This window comes from Bombus terrestris, chromosome 8 (genome assembly GCF_910591885.1).
Source record: "Bombus terrestris chromosome 8, iyBomTerr1.2, whole genome shotgun sequence".
Taxonomy (NCBI): Eukaryota; Metazoa; Arthropoda; class Insecta; order Hymenoptera; family Apidae; genus Bombus; species Bombus terrestris.
Genome location: NC_063276.1, coordinates 1,083,768 through 1,106,160, shown reverse-complemented (window position 1 = coordinate 1,106,160; position 22,393 = coordinate 1,083,768). Strand labels below are relative to the sequence as shown.

Below are 22,393 nucleotides of genomic sequence, written 5' to 3'. Positions count from 1 at the left end.
TTCCATCAATTTACGTTATAGAATTCTGTTTTTTAAAACGTTGCAGTTATAAAAGAGAATTCTAAGATTCGGTTAATTCTTTCTTTCTTTCTTTTTTTCGTTACCATCCCTATCATGTAGATTTTGTCCATATTAACATGGACAATATTAAAACAAAAGTTTCGTACGCGGCAATTTTATCTATGATAGCTTTCAAGAACTATGATATATAAAACAGCTCAATTTCAGTTTGGCTCAATTGAGCTAGGTTTCCATCACGTAGGTCGAAAGCAGCTGAACTTACGTGAACCTCGCAAAGGTTGAGTGGACGAACCTGTTGCCTGCGCGAGCAACCAGAAAATAGGAAAACACTCATTAAATAAAAAAGAGGCTATATGTCTCATGGAGTGGGCGTCCGACGGAAAAACGAAAAGTTAAAAAAGGACGAATATCCTATATTTGAATTTCCTAACGTCATGGACGCTTGGAGGAAAATCAAAATTCCTTGGAACGCGAGATACAAACTAGAACCCTCTCTCTTTCTTAGTTTTAGAAAATCTTGTGCAAAAGTCCTCCATTCTGTCGCGAATGATTTTAGAAAATTGAAATTTCTTGGAATACAAGTTACAAAGTCATCTCTTTTTCACTAAATTAACTTTTCTTTGACGGTAACAAGCAATTCGAACTGGTCGTCGGATAATTATCAAACCACGAAAAAGCATAAAAATGCACAGAACTGCAGCATTTCTTAAAACGCAGTTTCAAATTCACAAGAAATACTCATTTCATTCTTAGAAAAGTAGAGAAATCGCAAAATACAACTATATGGAAGGGTAAATTCACAGATTGGGTTACATTCACGTACAAAACTTTGGTTTTTAACGATCCTAAGTTCGCGAACTTCTCCATTTCACCCGTTATGCGTACATGGTTGAAACATCAGCATTTAATATTCATTTAGAACATCATTAAAATCCTACATAACCGTAATAAAGAAAGAACAAACAGAAAGATAAAATTGGATTATTCTGGCGTATTTTGCCACATTCTCTTACTTCGAACATTCCAAAATGTACTTTATCAAAATGCCTATTCTTAATTCTCCTCCTGCATATAGATAGTTCTGTTAAAATTCCATATAAAACAACAATGCCCGAAACCATGTTTAACCACAATGAAAAGAAGAAGAAATAAAATAAGTACGATAAATAAAACAAAATAAAAGAAACGAAATGGAATTATTAACACGCGTAATTATTAATCGAATTATTCACACGCGTTTTACCACGCCGAAAAATACTACGTTTCACCATAAATCAACTATCTCACAAAAATTTTAAAATTCGTTTGGCCAGAGGAGCCTATTCTCGACCCTTTGTCTCTGTCCAAATTTATTTATTCACTTGAAACGACATATCCAAAGTTCTGCTTAACAGAGCAACAAATAACAACGAGGGAATAAATTAAATATAACGAATAAAATAGAACCGAGTTGTTCACACGTATTTTATCAGACCGACTTCGAAGGCAGCTCGCGACGAAGAGAATTGAATGCCGATCGCGAGAAGCGCGCGTATGCGCACACGGTGTGTGCGAAAAAGACGACTATACCGCGATCAGGGTTGGACAGAGAGAGATGGAGATTGAGAAGAGCAGAGGGGTAGTCGACACGCGCGGCCCACGGCACACAGGCGGCTTACACGCGTATAAAGGGTGGCGTCGCGATGCCCTGATCGGCATATCTCGTGTAGACAGCAAACTCGCGGCGCCCGGCATCGTACACTCAACCTCCAACACCTTACCTACGATTGTGAACCACGTGAAACGGAAACGGAGCTACGGTTTCGACTCCCAAGGGAACATCCACCTCGATACATCGTCTACTTTGCTTCTATAGCAACAGGTGAGCTGATCGTTTCTTCGATATCGCGGCTACCGGTGTATTTTTCTTACTATTTTTCTATTTCGTTCGGTGGAAAGAATTTTTGGAGAATTCCTACGACATATAAACTGTGAATGGTTATAGCGGTTGAACTTTGTAAGAAAACATTGGTGTTGGGATTTCTTTTTGAAAATAACTCGTACGAGCTACGAACAGGAATATAAATATAAAGGTTTGATTTTGTGAGAGAAGATTGATAGGATTCTTTATGAATCGATATAATTAATAGGAATCGAAGTTTACGGGACAAGTTGGTGTTATTTCCTGAGAATTCGTATAAGCTAAAACATGAAAAGATTTTTTAAGAGTTCATTCATACATATATAGTGTTTGAATTTTATGGAAAAGAATTGAATGGCTTTGGCTATGATGTCTAAGCTAACATTCAATGATATTTTGTTTGAAATTAGTAGGAAAAGACAATTTTGAAAAATTAGAATTTCGACCTATGGGTTTGGGTTGAAAATCTAAATACAAATGTGCATGTAATAAAATATGATAATTGAGAAATAAAAAGTATAGTTTCTATTAATAGTATTTCACTTCATCTGTAAGATGATTTTGAAGTTGTATATTAAATCTTGCTTCTTAACTCTTGATAATGAGTATTCGAAGATTTATAGGAGGTGTAGTGAGGTGATTAGGTGGAAAACTGTGATAAGTGATACAATTTTCGTGCGAAGATTTTGATACAATGATATTTAAGGTAGCTCGATGCTTTCGATCTTGAAAAGTAGAAATTGTCAATTCTGAAGCGTTTAGAATTTTGTTTTTAGATTGGAGGGATGGTTTGACAAAAATTACGAACTATAGTTTCTATTGATTTGGTTTGTATTTTAGTGTCGTATTTGAAATACATTTCAAACACTATTCTACTTATCTTCGAATCTATAAGTTTGCTGCACTAAAAATCGACGGATTCTCTCTTGAAAAAACTCGCGCGTAATTGGATTCCATGGGATGGATACTTCCATACCGTTCCACACAATTAGGATCCCCATGTAATAAATCGAGCGCGATGTTATAAAAGGGATATTCCTTGCTTAACGCGACGTTGTTCCAGCCGAATACTAACGTTGAGATATTAAACCTGTCTAACGCAATTGCAATTGAAATGTTTTTACAACATTTTTGAGACGTCCATTCAATTTGGTTAATGCAGACGTCTACTCCGCGAACGAAATCTCTTAAGAAATTTGACGATTCGTAATTTGCACGACTATGGCGCAAAGCGGAAATTCTAATCGTTTTAAACGCAGTACAGTGCAAGAAGTGAAAGCCTCCCCCTTTTGATATCAGTAATTTCGTGTGACATTCGCTAGAATTATCTTACTATGCCAATAGTATGGCGAATTTATAGAAAATTTATAGAGAATTGTTCAAGAACCGTCAGATTTCCAATTTCTGGATAACTCGAGATATTTTATTTGAAAATTTTGAAATTTACTACTGAAATTATTTTATTTTATTTATTTACGATAGAGCAGAGTGAAGGCTTAGAGTGAAATATTGAAAATTGAAAACCGGAATATTATAAAAGTCGAAAGTCGAAATAATCGAAGTTTGAACGAATAGCATCGCTGTAAATGGTTGATTTAGATTAAATTTAAATTATGTAGTTTATCTTAGTTCAATTTGCCTGTTCTACATTTTATACGATAAATTTTATTCGTGGTTTGTATCGCGAAGGACATAGAAGGATACAGAAATTTAAAATACCTAGTTGTTAGTCACCTCTGACTTCACAAATTAAGGGATGAGACCGTAACATCAATCAGCCAGAGGCAGAAAAGGAGAGAAGGGGCGATTTTTTATTCATGAGACCAACAAAACGCTCACCTGTTGCTCGAAAGAAGAAACTATGTTTTAAACACGTTCTTGAAATATTAATGAAAGCAGCGTTAAGCAGGAATTCGATAGATTGTTTCTAAAATTAAATTCAACTTTTCAATAATTTCTCAGTGTATTAAATTTTAATTTCTATAATGTTTACGATATTTGATTTTCCTCTTTGAACGTTCATACTTTCTTATTGAGCGAATTTTTCGTAAAATTAATTAAATTCAAATATCTAATCATTTCTTGATATGTTAAGTTATAATTCTCGATATAATTAGTAATGAAACTTCGATGCTCTCTTAAAGAAACGCGAACGAGCTTATCACACTGACATTAAAAATATTAAATTATATCGTATCGTTATATTTTCACTCTGTTAATCGTCATATATCTTGGAAGCAGCGTGTAGATAAAAGTCGAGTCAATTTTTACTATCCGTACCATTGGGGGAAAAGTCGTTGGTAGAAGAAAAGAAACACGAAGAAAAGTGGACAGAGAAATTAGAACTGTGGAAAAAGTTAGAAAAGACGAGGACGGAATGCTGGAATGAGAAGCAGTGCCCGACTCGAAATGTTTCCGGTCATAGTAAACGTCAGAGAGAGTCCGGAAGAATTCTAAAAGTACAGTTGTAAAAAGAGACGACAGAAAAGTTTTGCAAGGACGTACCCATCGGTGACAAATCGCATGGTATAAAAGTAATGTTAGCAGTTTTGTTCTTTTCGACGAAGAAATCAAAATGACGACTCGTTGTGCTTTTTATGAAAGAGACGAGAACGCTCGACGAAAACAATTAACTACTGTTTTCAAAAAAAGAAAAAAAAAATTATAAATTGTAATTTTAATCTTTCTTTTCTTTTCTCGTGAGATTGACGGCAACTAGTTCTTTTTCTCGTCGCTTGTAACCGAATCAATTATACATAGCTGTATGAAATATAGCTGGTTTGATTTAACGTAGGATACTTCGAAAAAGATTATTCTTTTAATGGAAAACTTTATTATTCCGCGTGCCAAGATTCATCAAATTACTAAATTACGATGGGGCGCGAAACTTCTGTGAAGGAATTTCTTATTAACGCTAGCACTTGAAGAATTTCAATCTCCGTAGAATCCTTTCTTCAATTTACATGCGTATTCTAGTAAGTATCACATTTTCGGCCATCTAATAGTTTAATTTTTCTTACTAGCTTCATAATCAGCGAATTACTTTTTATCAAAACATTGAATATACCGTGGAAGTACGAAAGGTAAATAATCGGTCATGATCATTTTCCGAGACTGGAGTAATTAACGCGTTTTGTTTAAAATTCCACATATAATAAAGTAATGTTAAATTGCAGAGAAATAATAATTTTACATGATCATATAAAGGATTTATCTATGAAGACATTCAGATGAAATTTTATTATTTTAATTGTGTTGTATTATATTTCATACAAATTATATATATATTTTTTTCTTGTTGATTCCTTAATTTTGACATCACTTGTTGGATAAGATAGTTAATTGTCAGATTCGAAACAGTCGAGAATACATCTAATATTATTACAATCGATATGTTCTAAATGTTCAATGGATCGTAAAAACACATATTTAATTATTTACGATTCAATAACTATTGCTTACGAAGTTATTAAGATTTATTAAAATTATTGTACAAATTATAACAGGTTTCGGAACTAGCTTATGAGATATAAACCAGTTGGGCTGAAATGTCAAATGTTACTTTTCTATCTGAATAACAAAACACTTTTTTTCCTAAAAGATATTTCAATCGTCGCTTGAAAATGATCCTTCATTTATTATTTATCGACAGGGCATTTTCCCGTGTTTGCGTGTTTGCCACGCGAAAACATCGTCTTCAAACATAGCAAACATTTCTCTACCTTGTATAAAAACAGTTGGCCGATCGTTGGGCAGATTGTTCGTCAACCCGAAAACGCTGGTGCTCGCGTTCGTAATTATTTCACTATTTTTTTGTATCACGCGGATAGAATTTGTTATTTGTAAACTATTTTTGCATGTATTACAAATATTTACATTTACAAAAATATATGTATTTTTATTTTATTAATGGTTTATCAATGGAACATGACGTCTCTTTGATCTGTCATTCACAGTAAAAGGTAAAAAGAGTTTGAAAATTTTTAATTATGCGAAGAATGATCGATTTGCTCGCGATGTGTCTACGAACAAAAATTTCTCATGGCCCACTTTGCGTTTGCATAACAGATGACTGACTTGGATAATAAATTTTCGCTATAGCGACAGGTCGTGGAGGCGTCAAGAACGATGCACGATAAAATTGCATGATCCACGATATACGAATGTTAACTAATGATTGATGTAGCCGCAAAAGACAAGTGACGATACAACAAAAAAGTATCTCTTCTTTCATGACATCCGTTAGCAACGTGTAACGACGTTAAATTCGAGCTTTGTGCCGATGTGAACAAGCATTGATGAGAGTTTCAATAAAAACGTAATAAGAAACAGGATCACCCTACTTTTTTCCAGCCAATACCGAAGTAACTTGATTAATTGCTCAGGGAAAATAGCGAGTTTAAAAATGAATTATTCATTAATGAGAAGAGTCATGGACTACTGTTGATTAGTCTAATGACATAAACAATCGCTTGATCTTGCTTCAATTAGTTGCGACAAATGTAAAATAAAATTAACATTCATTGCCCTGATGGATACGCTATAAAAATATATATTTTCACGAATGTAAGCAAAGAAATGGTATTTAAATATTCAGATCTGTTTTATCTTTTAAATAATGGAAGCAATCCTCTACTTTAAGCATTTTTACAATTTTTTGATATTACGTGTAGATATTCTGTACATGTTCGCATATTTATTTATACATTTATTTGCGTAAACATTTGTAGTCTGCCAGTGGAGAATCATGTTTATTAAGGACAGCAAGAGTACGTGTAGAATTTTAACAAAAAATAAAGATTTTTTAAATCTTTTTTAAAAGAATAAATTAAAAAAAAAGATAAAAAAGATACGAATGTCGTTGGGTGTACCTTTTGAAATCAGAAACGAAGAGTTTCTTTTAGTTTCTTTTTAAAACATTATGTAGATAACGAGGATAACATGTATAATGTATTTTCACAAACGTATATAGATAAATAACAATCGTTTAGCTTTTATAATCACAGTAAAATTAAATACGAGATTTGTATCGTTTGAATAATTACTACTGAATATACACCGTATATGGGATTATTCTGGTATACGAAAAAGGAAAACCATTTTATTTCGATACAATTGAAATATAAATTACGTACATTTTTTTGGAACCGTTATCGCACTTCTCGTTTTGATTTTCATTTTCAATTACTGTATTCTCGTAGTTATTACTATGAAATATATCTACTTATATAATTAATTATTTATTCAAATTAATTAAATCATTTGCACAAATAAATTGATAAGTGATAATTGACCATCAGCATTCCTAAACTGCGATGATACATATAATTATTATTCTTATATATGGGGTGTCAGAAGTAATGAAATTGCTTTAAAATTTTTACGGAGAAGTATAATTTAAATGGTTTTCTCGCACGATAATTTCCCCGAAGCCATTTGATAGGTTTTTTTAAATAAGTTCACGGTGTAATAGTTAAGTTTAAAAGCCCTTTAAAGATTCAGAATTCTTTCAAGAGGAACATATATTATTAACAAATTTTATGACACTATATGGAGGAAGAATTTCATGTTGAAAAGTCAAAGCTTGTGATCAAAAAAATTACCTAACAAATGTTGTAGAATTGGAAATTACGATTTCGCTCGAATAACTATTCGAACCGTCGGAAAGTTTTACTTACGGAAAGCTTTGATAATAAATCGTTACTCCCATCAAACTTTTTAGCTCTAAGTCAATTCGATACGCCCGGAGGATGTTCCTCTATTTAAAAAAAATGAAACAAGATAATGAATACACTAATTTCTAACAATAAACTTCTAAACGTAAAATTTTTAGACAAACTTTTTAGGTCGCAAAATATCATATAAATCTTGAAAATTTCACAAGATCGTTATTCAGAATGTCACTCAAACTTTCACCATAATTCGTGTTTCAAACAGAATCTAAAATAAAAGGATGGGAAATTCATTAGCAGCGTTCAGCACGAGTATCGAGTAACACTTTGACTAAAGTAAGATTTTTTAATTATCTCGACGACAAGACTAAAACTTCGAGTTCCTCGCAATATCTTCGTTATTATTTACGAGCATCACTGGTTCAATAAAATTGATATCGAAACTTTCGTTCCATGGAAGCAATTGCCTCTTCTTCCGAGGCCACGGAATAATCGAATGCTCCGATCGGACGCGAAGTTTTCGTGCTGTCCGAGTTGTTAAGATTCTAAGAGAATATTGGTCGAAACTTTGATCGTACGTGATAGAAGTATACAGTGAATGCCTTTTGATTCGCTTCAAATTGCGTTACAGATCTAGAAAACGGATTCATTTCGTGATCCTGGCGCGAATCTTTTACAAGTCCGTGCAAATTATTACGGTCGATCTGTTACGATGTGGAGAGAGTTTATGATACGATCGAAAAACATTAGAGCGACGGAGAATTTATTAGAGTCCAATTCTTTCCTTTTCTTATTTTCTTCCAGATAATTCACAATTCTTTTGTGAGAACATTCGATGAATTCGGAAATATTGGAATATTTAAGTAGTATAAGTCAAGGATCGCAGCTAGTACAGGTCAATGCTAATACAGGAACGCGTCTGTAGGTTTGGCAATTGTTTAAAAATGTCTTAAACCGTAAGATTATTTACTCGTTTGCTTTTTATCTTTTTCTATTAATAATTTAAATAGTTTTGGAGAATTTTCTACGAGTTGTAATTTATTTAATAATTTATATTGGCTTCACAAATTACTAGGCTATTATTAAGCAAGATAACCCTTTTCTAAATGTAATTAAGTGAACTGTCAACGATAAAGATATCTATACTCCAAATATTTATACTGCAATTATGCATATTCGAAATATTTATATTCCAAGTATCTTGTATTGTATTCCAAGTACAATAATTATTTATAAATATTTATATATTATATCTATCTATCTATATGTACATCTACATATCAATTACGTATACTTTAACTATTTTGTTCCTATTAAATATATTTAAAAATTTTTAGAAATCAAACATTTCACAAGTGTCTAATTTGTATCTGCAAGATCACTTTCATCGAAATAATACACGTGATTATTACAATCACGAAGATAAATTTTCTTTCATCACGACAATACAACGCTTCAACAAATATTGACGACCGTACATAAACACTTATTACGAACACTTATTATTATCATAAAATGATCGTAAACTAGAAAATAACAGAACATAAAACAGATCGTGTACAACATAAAACGATCGTATATCGGAAAAACACGTAAAATACTTTATGTCTATGCGTCGATCAATATCAATTGCTACTTGCTACCTCAATTTAGAATTTCTTTATCTCGTAATTTCTATTATGACATCCTTGTAATACGATCGTTTTCACGCGTTTCCATGAACATTGTGTCCTAAACGACGAGAAAACGAGAACGGTGGGTGGAGTAGAAAGGAAAAGCACGGATTAGGCGAGGTTATTAAAACAGCGTTATTAGCGAATCTTTTGTAGCTTATAAGCAGCGTGCAGTGCACAGTTATTGCTTATCTCGCGCGTATGAAATCTGAAAGTGGGCTAATCAGCCTGCCATGACGAACCACTGGCTCACGACAACTTTTCAGTTTACTACCAGTCGTTTAATAACAATTCTCTGTTTGGTGCTGCGTGGCTTTCTGCTTTAATATGTGTTGCTCTTTGATAACCTATGTAAATTGCTCTGTTCTCGCGATCGCTTAAGTAGCAAGGATTGCTGTTCATTTCGCGATGAATAATTCGCAGACTTTGAGAGTTTACTCGGTGATTTGTCAGTCTGGCCATCTTTTTCTAGATTTTAATTCAACGTCGTGAACTGATTTTATTACAAATAGAAGTGATTAATCACAGCTTTGAGGCGAATAATTCTTGGATCTCCCAAATTGATTTAGCGGTATTTTGTCAATTTATGTATTTTTCAGGTGGCAGATTATAAAATTCAATTGATTATTTTGGAATAAGCGATCGTTTTATTTCTCGCGTTGATTTGTTCGACGAAACAGAATTTTTACAGTGATACGTAATTAATTTTTTTTAATTACACCTCATTCTATCGATCATTTCGGAAGAAATAATTTCTGGCTTCTGTTTATATTTATTCAGCGATCTTTCGGTTCTTTAGAAAAGATTAAGTAGAATTGGCTTCATAACATTGGCTAACTTCGGTAGCTCCGATCCTTGACCCATACTACTTAAACCTTGAGGTATTAGGATTGAGAAAGATTAAATAGAATTTGTTTCATGACATTGAGCAACTTCACTAGCGGCGATCGTTGACCTATATTACTTAAATTTTTCGATATTATCCAATATTATCTCCAACTTTGAAAATTTTGAATTCTCTATGTCGATTCAGTGATATCTAATTGAATTTAAATTCATCACACTGAAAATTATACAAATTTCCTCGGTCTTCTCGAGATATATTTCTTACAATTAGACTTTTGCGTGTCTATTAAGTTATTTTCGTAATCAAATTTTCAAATTGTCAGTATTGAAAGTAAGGCAAATTAGATATCTTTATTTCGATATTTTAATATTAAATTTATGATATTAAAATTTATAACACTAAAAGTAAGAAAAATTCTGATCCAGTGTAAGACACTTCATCAATTTCACTGATAAAGATTCTGCATACGAGTGGAATTATATTTTAATAATTTCCACAAATAATTTTGAATGTAGAAGAGTCTCTCGATTTAACGTATCGATAATCCCTTTTCTCTCGCTCAGTGAATCGTATTATCGCGTAGGATTACCAGCAATTTATTAATATTCTACGTTCTTATGGCTGATCTCTCTCTATAAATATACGTTAAACGGAAAGCTTGACCCAATTCGATGACACGATTTATGACCACAAACACGGGTATCTAACAGTTTCGAATACGAAACCACACTTTACCATCTCGTCTTGTGTTCGAACTGTGCTACAACTTGGAAATTCTCTGCCATAATGTAACGGTTCTTTGTATTGTATTTCAATCAGACGCATCAAGAAAGGAAACTAGCGAAAGCGATGGCCGTGGTAAGGCGAAACTATTCGTAGTATCCCATTTTGGAACTTTGACGAAACTTTCGATAGTAATTTCCTTTAAAATAGTATAATCTGGAACTTTGATGAAACTCTGGTTATTAGAAGTCTCCTTCTAATTATTGCAATATTTACCTTGTACCTTTTCAAATATTAGTACTTATAGAATCTTTATACTATCTAAATAAAACATTAGAAAAATTATATCAACGATAGGGTGTAACTGTTTCAAATTATCGTCCTAAATTTTAGCATTTGTAAAAGTTTCGAATGAAATTACGCTTTGTAAAAACTATATCGATGATGATGATGTTATCACACGAAGGTTTCCGCAATTTCCAATATTACAGAACACAAAATTTAATATAAGAAATTTATTTCCCATTCTTCCAAATATTAATAATACCATAAAATACAAATAGAAGATTGAAAATTGCTATATTGAATACAACGATGCTATATCGAAACAAAGATTTAATTTTTGGCCAATCTCTCTTCGACAACAACCATAAAGAACTTTAGATTCAGACACCAGGCATAAATTCATATTTAGAAAATACAAGATTCTTTTTAGTCGATGCTTAATATCGAAAGTTTCTTGCAATTTTCAATGTCAAATCGCCCCGACGATTGTTGGTTTTTTGTACAGAAACCATGAAATCGCCCCAAGTACGAAGAAGTTTGCCGAATCCTGTTATTTCTAGAAATGAATTAAAATGGTAATTTGTCTCTATAAATTTTAAACATTACAGTATCCCATCGCCGAGATAAAATTGGAAAGCTGACATTTCGCCTTAAAGAAAGTAAAAGAACAAAAGTACGGGAAGAAGCAATATTTGGTCCGTTAACGAGATTGCTATCACTTTCATCGACAATGTCATCATTGATAATGATTCACCGCGCGTGAAATTCACCGTTCGATGCAACGTGACATTACAATTTTTACGATTCCTCAGCTTCACGGTTTCATCGTCGTATCGTTCTTTTCTCCGTATTTCTACTTTCTTTACGTTACTTTCACGACTTGCTTCGCGTAAAATTTACTGACCGTGTCTCGATATCTACGTCAACTTGCTCCAGCTGTCCGTCTTTATTCTTTCTCGTTATCGTGCTGTACAATGTGCCACATATACAGTGACCCGCGCAATTATGATCAAATAGTCGGAATAATCAAACTTTTTTCTCTTCGATACGTAAGTCGATTCTATCAAAATAACATAAGTGACCTAACTATAGCATTTTTGTTTTCGTGTGCTTAAGCGAAGAATTTAGAAATTAAAAATTCAAACGATTCGACGAACATACGAGAAACAAAAGGTTCAAACAATTTATGCAATTTACGAAGTGGAATTTCCAATCGAAAGTTCGAGGAATCAAAAAAGTTGTTATAGAAAATTAAAGAAACGGAAATTGTTACGTTGTTTTGGAATTAGTTCGTGGAACTTAGTCGTCTCTGCTGTACCGGAAGCTCAAGCGATGTCGTAAAGAGCAGTGGAATATGGAAGACACGTTAACAAGGTTTAATTTCACGACATGGGGCGCGTTTTCTCTCTCTCGAGGGAGAAATATCGAGAAGCGAGGATAATCTCGTTTCCGGGGCGAAGTAGCACGTATACGTATGTACCTGTTCACAAGTCTATCGATGAGATCGACGATGATCGCAACAATAACGCGTCTCGAGCTTTTCCTACTCGAGTTCTCGTATATTGTTCATGGACTAGCTACTCCTTTCGTTTTTATGTCGCTCGTCTTCTAGAAAGATCGTAAAAATTGCTTTTAAAAATTCTTAAAGTCTAGCGATAGGTAAAAACGTTAATAGGATCAAGTAGGATATATTCGAAAAATGTTGATAAAGGAATAAACACGAAGATACAGTTTTTATATTGTAATATAATTATATTATAATAATTTCATCTAAATGAAATGAAATTATATTTCTTCGTAAATGAAACGATAGTTGCTAAATAATAATAACACTGTAGGTATCTTTGAAACAGAGAAAGAACCACCACTGAACCATCAAAAAAGACCTACCCTATCAGATCTTGAATTCCCTCAGGATAGTTCGTCCATTTGGTCAACGAGACCAATTTCATTAAATCGGATGAAGAGGGCGAAGGTAAGTGGGAGTCAACAAGGGTCTATCGGAGACAACTTAAAATTTCATTAACGAATCGTCGATGGGTTTGCCACGGAGCACGCGTTAATCGCATTTCCGGTTACCAAGTATATCATAGGGGGTGGCTTCCTGTCGCGAACTAAAAAGCGATCCTGCGTCCAGTCTTCCACTGTGCTTTTCCAAAGCATCCGGTTAAACTACGATTGGTGTAATATAGATGAGATCGCTAATGAATAAGCGACGAAGTGAAAGAAAGAACAAAGTAAAGTAAACGAAAGTAAATAAAATAATTATTAATCTCTTAAGTTCCGGCTCCGAACAGCCAACACCATTATTATCAGAGATAGTTGAAGGAAAGGTATTTTATATCTAAACGAAACCTTATGTTTAATTCTTTTAATTTTTATAGAGACCAAATATTTCTCATTTACTAAAAGTTCAAGTTAACACTGAATCATAGAAATCTAACCAACCAACTAGAACACAACCATAAATTCGTAACAAAGTTCTAAAAAAGTATGTTAACTATATGGAAATGGCCAATGACCAATAATAGCAATTTGTGGCGGAAACAATTAAAATTACAACTTGGCAGCGCGACGACTCAAATCTCTGACACAGATGTCAATCAGAAACTCGCGAATTTGTCAATGATTTTCGAAACATAGTCGAATCACTGGCGTTTCAGCCCTGCCAACTGTCGTCCATCGGAAACTTTCCCAAGTAACGATTGAATTAAGCTCGTCGTCGAGTCAGACCAGTCAGACACATTCCGTATGACTTCCGCGCTATCGATCCAGCGATGCGTACTTGTTTGCATATGTCTGCATACGTTGATGATATTCCATTTCATTCAACCAACACCTACGATCGGTATATAGTTGAACACTTACGTTGCACTGTCCGATATTTAATTGCCGACGAAACGCGGAAATTGGTCCGGTAACGTCATACGACAGCACTCGAGAGAACTCTCGTAATTCGTTTTTGAAATCGACACGACTTCAGCTGACGCGATTTTCTTACGTATTCAGTCAGTGTTTTCATTTCATTATATTCATTTTTGATTTTTGTTCGTAATTCAAAGAAGCATCTATCGTATTTCGCGGCGATTGGAACGATGCTTGTACTTTTATTTCTAATTCTTTCAATTCAAGGGACATTTTGTCGTCGTTCTTTTTTAATAAAAAGTTAGAATTTTTGTAATCGACTTTGACACGATCTTCTTAGGCATATACAGTGTCTGTAAAAAGTACTTGTACACCGTTGTATCTATTATAGTATTTACTTTATTGTAGTACCAATTAATTAGCTGCAAGTATATCAAATTCCGTATCATTTAGCAGTACGTGAATGCATAATGCTTTGTATAATGGAAAGCAGTTAGAAGTTTCTTTAGAAGAGAAATTACTATATCAACGATCAGTTACTACGTTATTAAGAAAGAAACCTGTCATGACAAATAACTGTATTATAACAAGAAGTCGTTTATTTTTTCATACGTTATTAGAATAGTTCATTTCAGAATAGGAGACGCAGTAATGAAAAATAAATACCAGTTCGATTTTATGAAAGAAGAAATTTGTTCTGAATTACGCACACGAACGTTTAAAACACAGTCCAATATCTCTTTTCTTCTCTTTCAAATGTAATCGTACCTTTCGATAATTTAATAACGAGAGGAAACTTTTGAACTTTATTTCGAAATTTTTAAAGAAACTGTAATGCCACGGAGTATATAATTACCAAATTATTTTTGTAGATTAAGACAGTGGCTGTAAAATTGCACTTCTATCACTTTGGAGATTACCAACTAACGACGTCGTAGCTCGTGAGCTTAAAACTTGTGAGTAAGCGAGATTTACGAAAGCCTTTTAGGAGTTTCTTCGCGGATTAAAGAAACGCCATAGTAGGAAAGGAAATAATTTTTCAGTGAAGATGATCGGTACAGGTTTCCCCGGGAAGAAACTCCAAACTCCAAAGTATCCCGACACTCGCTTATTTTTGACGGTGTGTATTTCGAAATTACGAACAAATCAAACTGCATAATGCGAAGATTTATATTTTTGGATACGACCAAAGAATCAATACTTAAATAGAGATTCGTTTTGCCCGTCAAAAATAATTATTAAGAAAATGAAAAACATTAAGAATTACGTAAAACAGAAATACTTATCGCAACGCACAGCGTCGAGAGAGAATAGTCAGAACGCAAGAAATATTATTCGTCTCTAAAGGAGCATCAATAGAAACGCAAATACCTGTCGTAACACAAAACATTGCTTACGGAAAGCCTATTAAAAATAGGAAAAAATGAACACATACCAGATCTCTCAAAGTGCACGCAGCAAACACGTGGAACAGGCTGATTCAAAGCAGTCGGATAATCGATATGAAGCACGATACAAGACACGTGATTGATGTCCCCAAACGAATCAGATAAATCACATCTCGGCATACCCATCTTCCCGTTTCCCTTCCTTTCACGCCCTCTTTTCAACGTTTTTGCCAGTCCAGTGACTCGAAATTCATCACATTCGTGCGAAAAAGCCAAAGGAAAGAGCTTTGATGAACCGAGACGGTATGATTATTCAAAGCAATTTGCAATTTTATAGGAACTTACTATTCCTCTTCGTTTTTCTCGCTTCTCTTCCTCTTTATTCTCTTTTTTTTTTACGTGTTAATGCATCTTCATCCAGCGAAGATCGGAAAGGCAGATTTACGTCGGCGAATTAACTCGGCGGGACGAAAGTCCAGCGAATTGATATTTCTCGCGCAATAAAAATACGAGCGTCGCTGTAATTAAAAACTAAATTCATTGGTCGAGAGAGAGTCGAGGCACCTGTTGCGATGCAGACAATTTTATAGGGTTTCTCGTTTATCAGAGTTTACTCTCGAAACTACATTGAAACTACATTGATTATACCTACCAAGTTTTCTAGAGAGTTGTATCTCTATTAATTCGTGGAAATTCTGTTCGCGGATATCGAAATATCGAAAGATTCGGTCTTCAAATTTCTATTAAATCGAGGAAATCGTTGAAAAATTTCTTTATTCAGGAATTTCGTTTTCGATTTGTAATGGCTTTAGTTAGAAAATTTCTCTATTCGTAGAAGTCTATTCAGTTGTCGTATTTACTAATTAACTGAACTAACTAAAGTAGATGTACCAAATCAAGCATGTGAATGCTATTTAAATATTTACACAATATTTATAAAATACACGTAATCGTAATTATTAATACTTTATCAGGAAACAAAACGAAAATCAACGAAAAAATAATTTCTCTCCCCAAGTATACTTATCCTGGGATTTTTCAAAAATAAAATTACCAATTTTATGATAGAATTCCAATGCAATGCACGACGATCTTAACAGTATTTTAGAATATTGAATACGGGAGATGCCACTATCGAGCTTAAGCGAATTGGAACTCAGTTAATCCGATAATCATTAGGAATTCGTGGTCGCATTTAGGATGAGCGATTACACGTGTTGTTGTACGATACTGAAACCGCGTATCGTTGGTTATCCGTTCGATATTCGATATAGAAGTCCACTGGATATCGGTATTTCTTGGTCATACTTGAGTACGATTAATGAAAACGATCAAACGCCAAGAATTTTCACGACAACGATGGTTCTATTAAATAAATATAAACTTTTTGATCGTCGTTCATCTTTATTTTGACGTTTCGTGAAATGAAAATAAAGAATATTTTATTCTTTTATTTATTATGAAGAATATAAGAATACAACTGCAAATATAATACTATGATCCATTTCTTTTTCATTGTCATTACTGAAAAAAGCAAATATCTATAGCAAAGACTAATAAGTCGTTATTTCGACTAAAAACTATTCTCTAAAAACGCAACTGCAACACCGTTGATTCTCAAAATTTCGGATCACATTCTCCAATTTTATAGTCACGTAGCAACATTTGAGAAACTTTCCTGTAAAAGATAGCTTTCTTCATATTAAGAAAGACGTATCTTTAGCGAAATTTGTCGTTGTTTCACGCAAAATAATTTTTCTCTAAGAAAGAAACACCGTCCCAAAAGGGTTATTAACACCTCTGTACGTTACAGCTAGCCGATTCGTGAAATTAATTCCGAGAATATCGATTCGTACCCTGAGAAGCAAGATTTCTCGCGAAGCTCGTGAAAATTTCAGTGGTACCTACCTAACATTTACCAGGACGTTTCATTTCTGTGAGATACCCGAGGAAATTAAATCGGCCTCGATTTAAAGTGGCAATTCCGAGTGAAACGAAAGGCCAACACGGGGAAACTAGGATACGCGTTCCCGGAGCTCATCTCGTTCAATTTACAGGATTTACAATTGTTCGTGGCTCTCGAAAGAATCGTTGGTAGCGTCGGATTTTTCGGCTGAATCGTGGATCGTAAACCGCGATCGTTTTACCACTTTTCACGTGCTTGTTGTAAAAAGAGAAAAAGATGAAGAAGAAACAGTCGACGTAAAAAGTTGTCTTAATATCTGTTAGTCCGTATTAATTACCCGGATAAAATTTGATAAATCATTAAAATAGAAATTTATTGGAACTTTAGTCGTGTCTTTGGTTCTTAAAAGAACCAAGACAGTACGGTCTTTTAGTAGTAAAAATTTAAAGATTGATTTATTTAGGCTGTGAATTTTTGGAAATCGAATATCATATTTTGTCAAATTTTAATACTACTTTAGTAATTATTTCGTTAATTAAAGGCACGATTCTTTGGAAATTAAGTAAGTTGAAAATACTTAAAAAATGTATTATTTTATAGATTTTACTTGATGCGGGTTTGTGGAATATATGTAGAAGAATAGATCTTTGAAAATAAAGTATTTTTAAAGTACGTAATACGTGGAATGCAGTAAATATGGTGGAAGCGAAGAACGTAAAGAAATTCGCAAAGGAATATAAATGGAAATGGACTGACAGTGGTCAGAAAAGCGAAACGAATATACTGAAAACTATCGCACTGTATAAATATTACGAAACGGTATAGCGCGAAAATATTTGAACTTTCTATTTCTTTAAAAAATACATCTTCTCGTGGAAAGTTAATGTACCAATATATGTAGAAAATAATTTATCCAAAGAATCTTTTTAAAAATTCCCGAATTTCTATAACCTACTGCTTCCGAGCAAACAAACTTTAAAATTTTAATTTAAAGCAGATATAATAATTCCTCTGCTAGGTATAATAATACATTGGGAAATATATGGTTAATTAAATAAATAATGACAACGAAAATATCGAAAATCTATGCGATCACTTAACTTTTCCGCGGTGAACTCGTTAAGAGTTTCAGTTTTGCATTTTCGATGTAAATCTGTATTGTGATTATGATGAAAAGTTTTCGAATAAAATCGGGTCGGCAACGAAATTTCAGCAACTGGATTCGGACTGGGAAAGTGGAAATCCTCAACAGATTAGATACACGGGAAAGCAATTTTCGAGGCAATGTGTCGTGTCACTTGCTATTCATGATTTGTGAATTTTGAAACCCAATTCGAAATTAGGAAACAGATTGCCTCCATTCTGGTAAAATGTCTCCTGATTCGAATGGTTTTCGATGAAACGATATTTGGACGACAAATATTACTATAGTTGGTTGCATACGTTTAGAAAATACATCCTACAACTTCTGATAAAAAATTCAGTCAAGCGAGATTAAATATTATAAAATAATAAACTGTTGATTAAACTTTATATTTATACGTTACATTGTAGAAATCACGGATTAATGATCTTTATAGATTTATTTATTGTAATTTAAACAGGAAACGATGGTTATTTAACGCGAACTTAATGCAGTAATGTGATATAACTAAGACAAATAACTTGATAATTCACAACTCACAACTAACAGTTGACAACTCATAACAACTCGGCAACTAATGATCAACTCGACTCCACTCAACTAACGACTCACAGCTTACAGCTCACAGCTTACGATTGATTAACCCGCGACTAATCGCAGCTTCCTCGCTACTGCAACTAGTCGCAACTCGATTGTAAATAACAACTCACTAAAGGCTACCTTTTATACCACGGTTTTGGTATTCCTAGTATGCGCGTGTGTTCCACAGATGTGGATGTCAAGTACACCTTTTGTAATTACCCAATGTCGTAAAGGGCCACGGGTATATGGCCCATAGAGAATTCCCATCTTCTCCGGCCCGTCATCGCTTCTATTGTTTTCTACCTGTAATTCATCGGTTTTTTCGTTTTCCCCAGGCTTCTTCCCCGACACTACAATATTTAATTGCGTTTCTATCTTTTACAGGCCAGAATTAAACGGAAAGAGAACTTTACAATGAAGATTAGGACAGGTTTGTTAACGTCGAGCGTAGCTTTCTTTTATTTGATTGGGATCGTGGAAAGGCCAGTTTTGGCGATGGAGGAAGCACCGCCTTATTCGATGAACCTTCATGATTATAATTCTATGTTGAATTCTATGGAATTTGACGACTCTGTGCCTGAGAAAAGAGCTTATACTTACGTTTCCGAATATAAGAGGCTACCAGTGTACAACTTTGGTATTGGGAAACGTTGGGTAGACACAAACGATAACAAGGTAGGAACATACCTAAGAAGAAGATTCTTTTACATATTACGAAACAATATATTTTTCTAATGAAACTTTTCCATGTTAGAAGCTTCCTTTCGAAAAGAAAGATATTATAAACGCGCGCAAATTGATAATACAATAGCCCTGTTTCTCTCGATATAGCCAACGCATCCATTCCTCTAAGATGCGATTCTACGAAATAATTAAATTCCATAATTGCAGAGAGGACGCGACTACTCGTTCGGTCTTGGTAAACGCAGGCAATACAGTTTCGGTCTAGGGAAACGAAACGATAACCCGGACTATCCTGTCAGATTAAACATGGACTATCTCCCCGTGGATAATCTCGCTTACCATTCGCAAGAGAATTTGGACGATCTTTTAGAGGCGAAACGTAGCAGGCCCTATAGTTTTGGATTGGGTAAGAGGGCGGCTCATCCGAACAACGGACAGCCGATAGGACCAAAGAGACCAAACGATTTGATGAGCCAAAGATATCACTTTGGCCTTGGCAAGAGGATGTCCGAAGACGAGGAGGATTCGTCGCAATAAGACTCTTTGCGAAGGATGTCTTGCTCGACGATCCATTTGAACGGTGTCGTCGACGTTTATGGCAATGTAGCTCTAATTCGATGTCGCAGAGTTTTATTGTCAGACGAAGTATATCGATAACGCAACAATAAAGACGCGTTTGAAAGTTTCAACGTCTCTTAAACGAGTTCTTCGTCTCTCACATCTCGTTCAGGCTTTGTGTTCCATTTTCATCATCTACCTATCGAATTCTCTTTCTTTACGTCTGATAATATCGGTGGTGGTTTTTAATTTGGTTGATGTTATACGAGTAAAAGTAACCGCAGAGCTGGGTGGATCGTTCCATCGTTTAGACGATGCTTGAATCGAATGGAAGAGCGGCGTTCCTGTCAAAGTTGAGCAAATGTTATTTGAAACGGAAATAAAGGAGCGTAACTTGAGGCGATGCGTCGATTTTAATTAATTGTTTTCGTTCGAAATTTATTTTCGTGAGAATGAATTTTACCTTATGCCGAGATAATACTTTTTCATTTTAATTAACGTTTTGGAATGTATTAAGGAATAATTTAAATACGGCTTCTACATACACATACAAATAATAAATCCAGACTATTTCACGAAATAGACCGTATATTGCTTTCCTCGTTTCAAGTCCTCCTTTCGATTGTACACTTGAATAATAAATGTGTGCGAGAAAGTTTGTCTCTTCGGTACAATTTACGTAATAAAATCAGAAATCATGCGAAAAATTACTCTAGAAAATATTTACTCGAACAAATATGGAACCCGATATAATCGAATAATTCGGAGAAGAATCATATTCATCTTTAAATACGTCGAAGCGCAATTATTTAAGAATACCTACAAAATTGATCTAAAAGGGAGAACATGTTATTTAAACTATCGATTTTCAAATATTTTATTTAAACAATACCTAAGATTCTTGATCGATATGGCGATTATTTTTGTATGACGATGTTTGGCTCGGCTTGGTGGTTAAGACGTTTGTACGAATAAAATGTGTTTGAAACGATCGAATTACGAGTGTTTTGAGATTTATACACATGGATTTGAAAATGCTTTATTAGAAGGTTCATATCGTGTACATAGATTTGTTCAAATAATAAATAAATAATATTGAAAATGCTGAGTAGCGGAGAATCATTATTAAATAATTTCTATCGTAATAAGCAAAGTTCGTATAACATATTATGTAATAAATGTAAATTTCAATAATAACAACATAAACTATGTCGCTTTAAAAAATAATGTCTGGCGAATAATTTATCTTTGACGCTTTCGAATAACAAATGAACGATTCTTGTGATAATTTTCCAAAATAAAGCATTTTTAAAGCTACGAACGTATCGTGTATTCCTTATTTTATTTATATAAATAAATTTTATTCGTTGCACGAATAGGAAATTCTATAAATTAACAGCAATATCCTGGAGCTTGTTAACGTTGTTTCAAATAAACTGGTATTTTATCTAGGTTGACAAGTTATTGCGAGATGGAACACTGAAACGGTTTGTCGTTTCGCTTTCAAATCGAATTTACCCAGCTCTGTATCCCTTTTTTCATATCCATTTGCGACTGTGAATTTAAATAAGGCTATCGTTCATACCGAAATATACAGAAACATCGATTCATTGAATTGCATACATTCGTTGTACTTTAAAAATCCTTATGAATGTTACCGTTTTACGTAAGATGTCGATTGTCATCAGAATAAAAGATACTAGATACTTGTAGTTAAGTATTATTTTTACAGAATTAAGAATATTCTAGCTGAACCTTGTTTAAATTTTTGTCCAGGTGTTTATCCAATAAATGTTCTTCAAAAAGAAAAAAGAAAAAAAGAGAAAAGTGATGATGCCTTAAAAATCCTTGACAAACCTTATCGAGGATAAACGAAGGACTTTGAATGTCGAGAAACGCGAATGCTTCCAGAATCATTCGAGATAGACTTCGCGTCGGCTTTGATATTGCAGCTGTCATTGTTGCAGTGATCGAATTTCAGTCGCCTATGAAAAGCAAGAAAGAAAGATAGTTAATCTTAAAAAATTCAATTAAAGGATAAGAATATTACATCGAAGATCTCTGGTAATAGAAAATACGAGAGGTTGCTTTTAGACAGCAAGTAACATGAAAACTAGAAAATTAACAAACATGAAAGTAATACGT

At 33.8% G+C, this 22,393-nt stretch overlaps 1 protein-coding gene across 1 annotated transcript; it reads left to right on the top strand.

The window, feature by feature from the left end:
• Window positions 1-1,688: 1,688 nt before the first annotated feature.
• LOC100648558 (allatostatins A) lies at window positions 1,689-21,960 on the top strand. The gene is made up of 3 exons (XM_003396956.4): window positions 1,689-1,882; window positions 19,391-19,681; window positions 19,898-21,960. The coding sequence occupies exons 2-3, from the start codon at window positions 19,421-19,423 to the stop codon at window positions 20,225-20,227; spliced, it is 591 nt and encodes a 196-aa protein (XP_003397004.2). The 5' UTR covers window positions 1,689-1,882; window positions 19,391-19,420; the 3' UTR covers window positions 20,228-21,960.
• Window positions 21,961-22,393: the final 433 nt, after the last annotated feature.

Bases quoted from the DNA above. Each gene is read 5' to 3' on its own strand.
- LOC100648558 (XM_003396956.4), top strand. From the start codon at position 19,421: ATGAAGATTAGGACAGGTTTGTTAACGTCGAGCGTAGCTTTCTTTTAT. The intron at 19,682-19,897 runs GTAGGAACATAC...CCATAATTGCAG, and splicing joins TAGACACAAACGATAACAAG to AGAGGACGCGACTACTCGTT.